The following is a 10418-nucleotide window of genomic DNA, read 5'->3' as shown; positions in this document are numbered from 1 at the left end:
TGAATTTAAATGGCCTGGTAGTTTGGAACTGAAGACACAGAAATTATGCCTGTCCTCACCAGAGCCTGTACAGAAGGCACTAACAAAGGGCACAAACACCCTGAGCTTTCCGTCATGGGCCTGCAATCTGGGTGCCATCTGAGGAGCTGCTGACCACATTGAGAGGAGCTGGGAGGCCTGGCTACTGGGGAGACCTGCGGCCAAGGGTCAGACAGCGCTGGACAAAGATGAGTGCATTCACCACTTCACTGAAAGATTTGTTTTAAAAAACCAACACAGGACATTTTACTTTTTAAAGAATTGTGTTCCCTTCCCTCCCTCCAACACATAATTTCTGGTTGGTAATTTTGAATAAGCCGATTTTTAAATGTTCTACATTAAAAAAAATAATAATAACCTAATGACCATCTCTTCAAACAAGCCGTTGCAAAATGTAGTCTAGTGACTAGTGACGAAAAAGCACAGACACAAACAGTTAAACATTAGTAATGAGATTCCACACACACAAAGCTATAACTACATGAACATTTCAGCCAGAAAAGAAAAAAACAAAAGAAAAAAGGCGCGAGATGAGAGCAGTGGGCGGCCCAGGTAGACTGATACCCATTTTGTCCTGGCATCTCTCCTCTGGGGGCACTCATCTTTAGCACTTCAAGGAAATACTCATTCCTATGGTTTTGGAAAAGGAGCCAATTAAAGATTGGTAATGTGTGAACGTTCCGGGGAAGGAGAGCCTGTTAGATGTGAACTGGTGAGAATGCACAAAGTCTAGGAGCCATGGAGATGTGAAGGGGCACCTGCGGGTGGCTGTCCCACCAAGTGGAGATGAAGCGGTGCCCACGGAGGGTGGGTGCAGAGCAGGACCACACCCCGTGGCTCCAGGCCCGGCATTGGAAACCTTGATGTGCACTAGCCACAATAAAGCCCATGCGATGAAAAGCGGACAAGGGGTAAAAAAAACCCGATAATTACGACTGCTGTGCTCTTTGCCTAGACAGAGACGCTTCAAGGCAGACCCTGCAAGGGAAAAAGAAATGACACAAGACCACAGGATTAGGCAGGACAGCAGACACGGGGACAAGCCACCACACTCTAAGCAAAAGTCATCAGTGTGCGAGGAGGAGCAAAGGCCAGCAGTTCAGAGAGAAGGGATTAGCCGCCTGGGCTCACTGGGCGTCCCCGAGTCAGTGTGCAGTTCACCCGAGCTTCGCCGAGGGGCGGAGGTGCAGGGCCAAGCCCCAAGCTTCAGATAGAAGTGTGTGTGTCTCTAGAAGCATATTAAAAAAAAAAGAAAGAAAGAAAGAAAGAAAACGAAAAAGAAAAGAAAGTAAACAACAAAAAAAGGCAAAGCACACTGCTTGGCTTTAAAATATAGGGCTTTCGGAAGCCCCACTGGTAGAGGCAAGAAACTCCACTAATGTCAGCCAGGAGAATGCTCACTGCAGCAGGACCTGGCTCCACCTGGCCAAGAGGCCCATGGGATGTTTTCCAAGTGCAAAAAGATACATTGTTTATGCAGGTTTGAGGCCAATCCTGGGTCTCCCATAGCTGCCCTGACTAGGCCAGTGGTGGGCATCAAGGAGGAAATACAAGGGGTCCTATCTAGAGAGGTGAGAGGCAGGGCTGATCCATATTCTTTGCTATACTCAGCCCCACCTGGTATTCCCTATCCACCAGGGCAGGGCGAGGCCTCCTTCTCATTGGACCACCATCAAGGGCTGTTGGACCCTGCGATCTCCAAGGCTGTCCATGCTGACAGACAGGTGACACACTGGCTTTAATGCCTGGCATGACCTAACAGTCAGTACCCATCTGAAGGGTAGACAAGCTGGCCAGGAGGGACTGTCACACCTGGCTTACTCTGTCTTCCCGGGAGCTGGGCAGACAGAGATGGTACAGGCAAAGACATCTCAGGCATCCCCAAGGTCACTCAACAAGGCTGCGCTGCTACCATGAAAGGTCTGTCTGTGCTCCCGCCCATGGCCCCTCACCAGGAGCACTTCACCTTGCCCTGGAGGGCATCAACAACAGCGCCATCCCAGCACTCTAGCCAAGGAAGACAAGCCACTGCCTCCTGTTAGAGAACAGGGGGCAAAAGTCAACCCAAGCTCCTTAGGGGAAAGCTGTGTGCATTAGACTCGAATCCAGTTGTTCTTATTTAGTTCATCCTCTGTGCTGAGGCTGACTTGAGAAAGGGAGGTGATGGTCTGCTGGATCTCTAATGTGCAAATGAAAACAGAAGGGCCAAACAGAAGCCGTCCGGACCACTCAGCTAACTCTCAGTGTGGCTGAAGGGCCTTTACTGGTCTATGTTTTAGATGGAATCCTGGGAACACAGGGCCCTTTGGCACCAGGGCCCACACATGATCCACATGGCAGCCACACAAGGCCCACACAGGACCCATGGGAGGCACACACAGAACCCACACAAGACTGACAGGAAGCCCACAAAGGGCCCACATAGGACTCGTACAGGACCCACACGAGGCTACCTGGGGCCCACACGAGACATACAAGAGGCCCACATAGGGGTCCACATGGGGCATGATGGTTTAAATCAGCCCCACCCCTGGTTTCCTGTGGAGAATGGAGATCTCTCTATAGGTCCTAGGAAGTTCCTGGCCCCAGAACTATTTGGGAAAGTGACCACATAGGGCAGCACACAGGATGACCTACAGCATCTTATCCTCGTGTAGCATGCGTCTACAGGAGCACCCCACAGAGCAACAAGCCTCCTGCCCTCAACAGCCAGACCAGGCAGCACCCAGGCCTGCAGTAAGGTGAGGCCCCCACACTGCATGTTCCCATATTCACTCTGGCACAGAAACAGAGGCTGCTCCTGGTGTGGATGGCCATCCTACTGGGCACCTGCCACCTCCCAGACCTTTGGCTGGTTACCAGGAGAATGCCTCAAATTCAGGGGTATGTGATGGGGACAGATTGCTTAAAATATGGGCCAGGCTCTAGAGCCATCCCCACACTTGCCATTTATCACAGTGTTCAAATATTGATGAAGGTCACACGGAACTGAGGCTGCAGCCTCAGCAGAGACCAGCCAGGGCTCCCCACCCCCATGACGACACACATCTCCAGTGGGTTGGCCTTACCCCAACAGCAGTATAGGCACTCAGTTCTGGCACAGAGAAGAAAATGTATTGAGCCACCAAGTTCTTAAGCTGAGAAAAGTGCCAAAACTTATCTGTGAAGCAGGAACTGGGAAGCGATGCGTCTTGGCTCTGCCCTGGGGTGACTTCACCCTGAGCATCACTGCCCAGGTTGCACGGTTCCTGAAGCACAGGGGCTGGTTCCTTGGACAGCCCGCTGTTCAAGCTGCACACAAATTCGGCCTGGGTGGGCTTAGCCATGGTGGGGGACTGCATAGGAGTTGGAGTTTCCTCCCTGGGTGTCCTCCCCTATCCCAGGGCCCTCTCCCACACCCACCATGGGGGGTCCCCACAGGGAGGGAGGGCAGGGCCTGGGGCGGGGCTGCACAGTGGTAGTGGGGGTCCCAGAGACAAACTTGCTGTATTATAAATGTTAGGCCCACTGATGAAGACACGTGAGAAAAACACAATGGCTCCATGTGCACAGAAAGAGAGATCCTGGAGGATAATGGCATCTGCCTCTGGTCAGACAAGGAGGAGCCAGGGAAGGGGAGGGTCAACGGGTCTAACAACAACTTCTGACCAATACGACACCAGGACACCATCACTTTTGCAACCCAACCCAAGCTGCCCAACTGTTCAACAGTGCAAGAGGGGTCCTATAGGATGGGCAGTGACCTCAGGGACTATCCTATCCCCAGGGTCTGTAATGCCTCAGGGTCTGGCCTTCCCCTGGGTCTGCCCATGAGATAACACGATTGTCTGGCGCCTACCCCAAAGAGGTAATGAGGCTGCAACCTCTCCATTCTCTGTGACCCAAGCCTGGTCACTTCTCCAACATGGGGTCACCTCCCGACCCCCTGGAGGCTGCCTACAGCTCCACCCTGGGCACCACCACCCAGCCTCTTGTATCTTCTCTAAGTTTCAGAGAACTGGGATTTCCTATACTTCAGATTTTGTTTTTGTGGAGCCTTGTCTCCTGTTCCTTTCAGGACAAGAAACTAAAAACCTCTCCAGCTTGGGCTGGGCCAGATGCCCTGTATCCCACAGCCGTGGCTCTTGGAGCCCAAGCTCCAGCTCCCTCCTCCTCCTCTTGTGGCCAAGCTCTTGGCCCTCCCAGATCAGCTCTGAACTTTCCTGAAGTCTTTCACAGGTACATGCTCTCTGGTCACCTAGAAACTAGCAGATAGTGGCTCCAGGAGAAGCCCCAAGGGCCAGCCAAGTGGATACCGGACAGGAAGGAGCGGGTGTGTGTTCTGGCTCCTCCACCTCCATCGGAGCAACAGGGGTGCTCTGAGTCTTCACACCAGCCTAGTCCCCATGGATGTGGGCAAGAGAGCCAGCGCAGGCCAAGCACTCTCCTCACCAGCAACTTCAGAGCATGTAGAGGCCATACTGTGGCCTGAAAAGACTAGGGACTCAGCCAAGACAGCCTGAAAACAACTAGACTGTGAAAAGAGCAGTGTCCTTGTATTCACAGTGTCAGAAGAACCAAGGCCCAGTAGGCTGACATGTGCTGCTGCCTAAAACCAACCTGCCCGAGGCCAGGTCCCCCACCTGCCACCAAGCTGTGCCTCACACATTCCTTTCCTCCTGACCAACGACAGAAGCAAAATCTTAACTCTTTGTCCCTGCTGTGCCTCAAATTTTTCTTTTATTTTAGAATAAGTAATAGTGAAGCAAAATAAAACCCTTTTCTAAAACAAAAAACAGAACCAGGTATAGAGTGGTGACAGCCCAAGAGATAAGCATGGTGCTGCTCACTCACATGTTTTTACCCCAACTACCCAGGGGAAACCATAACCTGCTCTAGCAAGCTTCCTACATCTGGCCAGCAACCCTCCCAGCAGGGACACAGTCACCTGTCTGAGCATGAAATGCCTGGATACCCAGATGCCCTCACACTACAACCTCCCGGGCGATAGCTGTACACATACGGGCAGAAGATGAACAGTGAGTGAGCAAGGAGCCAGGACGCAGGCCTCTTCCCACCCCACCACTCAACTCAGCAACTAACCAGCAGCCCAGTGACACCTGAGCTGAACAAGGCACTTGTCAGGAAAAGAGGAGTGCTGGGTCCCCCGCTGGGCATTTCTACCTAGTCCTGGGCCTCTGAACCATCCCACCTGCCTACCAGGGGAGGATGCTCTGGGCCCTCTGACAGGGACAGATGCCTACTGTGGCCTCAGGTCCCAACAAGCACAATGTATCTTTATTGTACAAGTAAAAAGCCATGTGCCCCAAATCAGCATGTCCAATCCAATTGGTAAAAAGCTTAAGTTTTCTATTAAAAAAATCAAAATCTGAAAAGCCCACAGCTTTTGATTAATTTGCCAATTGATCTGAGGGATGAAACAATTTTGGACAGCCCCAAGCAGGTATGCCATTCCTGGACATGAGTCCTGGGTACTAGGATAGCATTCCAGAGACTCTGAGGACAACTGGGACTAAGTTTTGGTTTTGCAGGGCTTTGAGAAACTGCATAATTGACTTCATCTCTGAGGTCCATGAGATGAGAGGGAAACACACCACGTAAAGTACAGGAGCTAGAGAGAAGACCATGAGGGGCTGGGCCCATATGTGGAATGCAGCAGGAGGCTAGTAGTCACCTCTCCCAGTACTGGAGAGAATTCAAGGTGAACAGAGTGGAGAGAGGGGCTGAGGCATCCTAGCTGGAGCCCATTCTCAACATTTCCACATGCAGGGAGCGGGCAGGGGTAGACAGTACTGGATGTTGTGATATAGCCCTTATACAGAAGTTATACTCTCCAGTGACCTTCTAGCACTGTTTTAGTTTGCTACATGCATGTCTTCAAAGTCCAGACACATGTGAAACACACCATGCGTCTAGAGAAGGCCGGGGTTGTCTTTTTGTTGTCGCTGGAACTGGGGACAGTGGACGTGTGTATTTGCCACAATCGCAACAGAAATAAAACTACGTCCAACATAAAAAAAAAAAAAAAGTGATGAGAGAAACGCAGAGTGCCTTGGGGGTCTGGGGTGGAGCACTGAGGTCAAGAGTGGGCAGGCCACTGCACATGCTTTTGGTGCCCAGGCAGGAGCCGAGAGCATGCACTGGTGCTTTCTGGGGCCAGATGCGTGGGCATGGACAGGGCTCCGTTATTTATATTAAATAGATGAGTTCAATGGGGTGGGGTGGCATCCTATAAAATGTGTAGAAGGTAATGAAGACAGGGAGGGGGTGGGGGAGAAACCAAGGGCCAGGAGGTGATAAAATACAAAAGAACAAATACAGACAGATGGACACAGACACAGGTCCACTGAGGAATCGAGCGCGAGGTTTGCTATTAGACTTATAGGTCACTCTCTCAGACGTTGGGTGGTAAACCGTCCAGCCTGCAAATGAATATAGAGGGAAGAAAACAAAGAGACAGGAATCAAGTACAGTCTATGGGCTTCCTCCTACACCACCAGCCACATCAGCCTCGTCACTTAGCATCCACGGCTGCACCTAGCCCAGCCTAGAGGACCACAGCCACTGACCACATAATGGAAAGGAGGAAGCATTGGAACAAAAGAGAAGCGAACCCCGGGAGAGGGTGTGGGGTGGGGCAGGGGACCAGACGTGGCAGCAGTCACCACCGTGTCTCTGGACAGACATGGCACGGGTGAAGCACCTCATCGCACGGCTGCTGCGTCCACGGCAATTCCTCCTCAAGGCCAAATTCCCAGCTCAAGAGCTGTGCCCTTGTCCCCCCAACGGCCCTCCTGACAGAAGGACCTGTGTTTAGCAGGGGGCTTGGACAGGGGAGGCCAGTGCCTGAGATCCAGCACAGAGCACAAAGCAGACATCACATCTGACCTCTCAGTGGTCCTGGTGCCTTTCCCAGGTCGCTCTAGCCAAGCATACCTCCCTCTGAGCCACTTACAGTAAGACTCAGTAATAGGTGGGTCATCCACTCTTTTCATCCAAAGGCTACATCTATGATTACTTCTTTAAGAAGCATTGGCCACAGCTCACGTCCCCTCTACACCACATGGGCCCTACGTGGCTAGCACATGCTCGGAGACGGGCAAACTGAGAATCACCTGGGCCATGCGCTCCGCCTCCATCACTGGCTAAGCCGGAGCAGATGTCTGCAGACAAGGAGGCCCGCACGGAGCAAGGCTGCTGGGTCTGAACTGCCTTCCCACACGGGTCTGATGCTGCCACGGGCCCCGCCCCAGCTTTGGTGGGGTCCTTAGCAGGAGGGGCTCTGCTGCAGTCTGACAAATGACCTGGGTGGGGAGAAGGGGGGACAGGCACCATGAGGCGCCACAGGACAGACCAGCCAGTGCAAGGTGTATCCATCCTCCCTGCTCTTTGCTAGGTGACCTTGAAGAAGCTGAGTCCCATCAGGCAATGGGTATGTGGCTGGGTCAGAGTGTTGGGAAGAATAAAGAAAATGACCACTGTCTCCACTAGTCACCAACACTGTGCTGGGCCTGTGTTGTACAAATACAGTGAAAGGACAGCACATCTGGAGATGCACATCTGGGCTCAAAGTGGGCCTGTAAACTTCCTCCTCACTCTAATTAGTCTCCTGTTAGCTTCAGAATTAGTATGTAATTCATATAATTCTTGCAACTCAAAGATGTGTACCCTGCAAGTCATATACAACACTAAGAGGGATGGCTTATGGTCAGCTCACCACCAGCTTCCCACCTGGTGCAACTGAGGATTTCAGCTCACTGGATCTCTATTCCAGAGTGTAGAGGCTTGGGTCAGCAAGCATCCCCAGTTGCCTGGGCATCATGGTTAAGGGCAAGGGGTCCTACTACCCTATCCTCTCCCTTCCCAAAAACAGCTGCTCAATCCCCACTGTCAGCAGGTGATATATGTCTGAGAATCAGGGTCAGAGGAAGCAGACCTATCCTAGGCAGTACCCTGCAGGGAGGAGTAGGTAGGGGAGAGCAGCCCTCAGCTCTGGAAAACCTGAGCCTCCTCCACCTCTCTCGCACACTGTAGCCCATGGGTGGCCGAGGGCTCTGAGCAGGCCTGCCCACTCACAGCCCTTTCCTCTTACAACAGCATTGGGGAAGAGGCCCTAGCCCTCTACAGCCCACATGGCTTCCCCATTCCTAAGAGAACAGAGTCAGGAAGCACTTTTCAAGGTCTGGGTATCTGCCTTTCATCTGCCCCACTCCCGGCCCAGCCCCTGCCCAAGGGTGGCCAGGAGGGCACAGGGCCAACCTGTGCTGGAGGCCACGACCTTGAGCTGTTGCACCAGTGGGTTCAGCAACTTCCCCGCCTTCAGCTTGCTCTTGCTGGTCTTTCTCCGACGGCCAGCTGGGGGTGCTGTATGGAAGAGCCCCAGGTTGGGGGGTAGTGGCTTGCCCAGGCGGCGGTACAGGGCCTCGATCTCTTGCTTCTGCTGGCTCTGCAGCTCTGAAATTTCCTTCAGGTGTCTGCAGGAGTGCAGAGAAGGGAGGGCAAGTGAGTCTGCTGGTCATTTCCAAACCACATAATGCCCCTCTAAGACAAGGGTCTAGACTAGTATCAGTCCATGGTCTGTTAGAAACCGGGCCACACAGCAGGAGGTGAGCAGCAGGCAAGCGAAGCTTCATCTGTGTTTGTAGCCGCTCCCCAATGCTAGCATCACTGCCTCAGCTCCACCTCAGATCATCAGGCATTAGATTCTCATAGGAGCGCCAATCCCTCATGCCAAAAAGGTTGAAGACCGCTGCTATAGGAGAGTCCTCGAAGGGTGTTAGGAATGGGGTGGGCAGCCCACAGGAGGGGACACGGGCCTTTCATTTAAATATCGCTTTCTGTTTCTTTACACCTAAACTAAGTGGGCATTACAGGGGGCCCCTGGCATCAACACCCAATGACACGAAGCTGCAGAAGGCCAGCCTAAGTAAATATAAGTTTTCCAACATCCAGATTCATAACACGCTGTATTTTTTATTACTTTTTTGGAGGGGGGTATGGACAACTTCACACATTTATGCTCAAAATACAAACCCTGAACATAAACATAGGCGAAAGGAAAAAACAGTATTCAGAATTGGGAGGCTGCCTTGGTTTACCAGGTGTTACTTCCTCCACTGGAGGGCAGATAGCACCAGAAGCCTCTCAGATGAGAGAATGTGGCAGGTTCAAGTCCAGACACAGATTGATAACCAGGGGCCTGGGGTTCTGGTTGCAGCCCCTCCTTGCCATGGGGGCTCCCAGCTCAGGCAACATCACCCACAGGGCACAGAGCTGAGGTGACAGGCCACGCAGGTGGGAAACCTCCATTAAGTTCTCAGTGGAAGCACTGGCTGTGTGTAAGGGCAGTTTCTAGGACAAGGCAGAGAAGAGCCAGCGGTCCCTGCTGGTCTCCCTTAGGACATAATGGCCGAGTCCCTGGCTACCTTCCTCGTCTGCCTCTTACCGTCTGCAACTAGAGTGGTACTGGGCCAGATACCATCCCTTTAACCAAGTCTCATGGGCCTCTGCCGCCCTGGCCAGAGGGCTCAGCCTCTCAGCTTCACTCCAGGCTCATCTCTATGTGTGCTTACTTGGGAAACAGGTTTTTTTTCATAATTGGACAGGATGAGGCAAGTTCTGATTTTACCTCTTGGGTCTTCAACACCGGCCTGGTTTATTTTAGAAAAATGACTCTCTAAACAGCAAATTGCTATTGCATCAGATTAGCTTCTGACATGATGAGATGTTCTGAAGTGAAAGCTGTTTGGAGAGGGGTGGGGGATACTGAGTCAGCTGGGAAGCATCTGATTTAGAAGGACCTAGGGGAGATCCCCAACTCTGAGTCTCCTGCCCCAAAGCTCATCCTTTCTTTCCACCCAGTCCCAGGGGCTGAAGCCGGCCTCTCAGAGCATGAGGCTCCCAGGGACTCTATGCTGCAAATACTGGTGGGATGAGGGGAGACAGGCACCCAAGCCTCCACAGGGTACCAGCAGGTCTGACACAAGCAGGACTACCTCCTAACTGGTAGCCACCAAGTCTCATCAATTCAGGGCCAAACCTTGCCCTCTTCTAAATGGTCTCTCCAGTCTACTGGGTTCTACGGCCTTCTTATCAGGCCAGAGAGCCAGCCCCTCTCAGGCTCCTGGAACCTTTTCCTTTGTGGTGTTTCTTTGCTCTCTCCCTTCCCCTCCTCTGGCCCCACCCCTTCACCTCCAGGCCACACCTTTTCCCCCAAGCTTTAGGCACCCATCACCTCTGACTCTGGCCCCTTCACTCCCAGGCCCTACCTCCTCAGAGCGCAAAGCTACTTCTTCCAGGTTTTCTCCCTCCCACCCCTCCAATTTCCCTCACCGTGGAAGGCAGCTGCATCTAGGCTCCCCTGGTCCCCTCTCATTCCT

At 52.6% G+C, this 10418-nt stretch overlaps 1 protein-coding gene across 1 annotated transcript in view; it reads right to left on the bottom strand.

Moving 5' to 3' along the window:
• The window catches only part of WNK2 (WNK lysine deficient protein kinase 2), a 138536-nt gene that overhangs the window by 15424 nt on the left and 112694 nt on the right, over nucleotides 1-10418 (bottom strand). Inside the window, exons 24-25 of the mRNA XM_025040452.1 lie at nucleotides 8299-8513; nucleotides 7155-7343 (exon numbers count right to left, since the gene is read on the bottom strand). Coding sequence (XP_024896220.1) covers nucleotides 7155-7343; nucleotides 8299-8513 — 404 coding nt within the window. The remainder of the gene's footprint in view (nucleotides 1-7154; nucleotides 7344-8298; nucleotides 8514-10418) is intronic.

The sequence above is a fragment of the Pteropus alecto genome, unplaced genomic scaffold (genome assembly GCF_000325575.1).
Source record: "Pteropus alecto unplaced genomic scaffold, ASM32557v1 scaffold129, whole genome shotgun sequence".
Classification (NCBI taxonomy): domain Eukaryota; kingdom Metazoa; phylum Chordata; class Mammalia; order Chiroptera; family Pteropodidae; genus Pteropus; species Pteropus alecto.
Note: the sequence above shows the minus strand (reverse complement) of the source record. Positions and strands in the feature narration are given on the sequence as shown.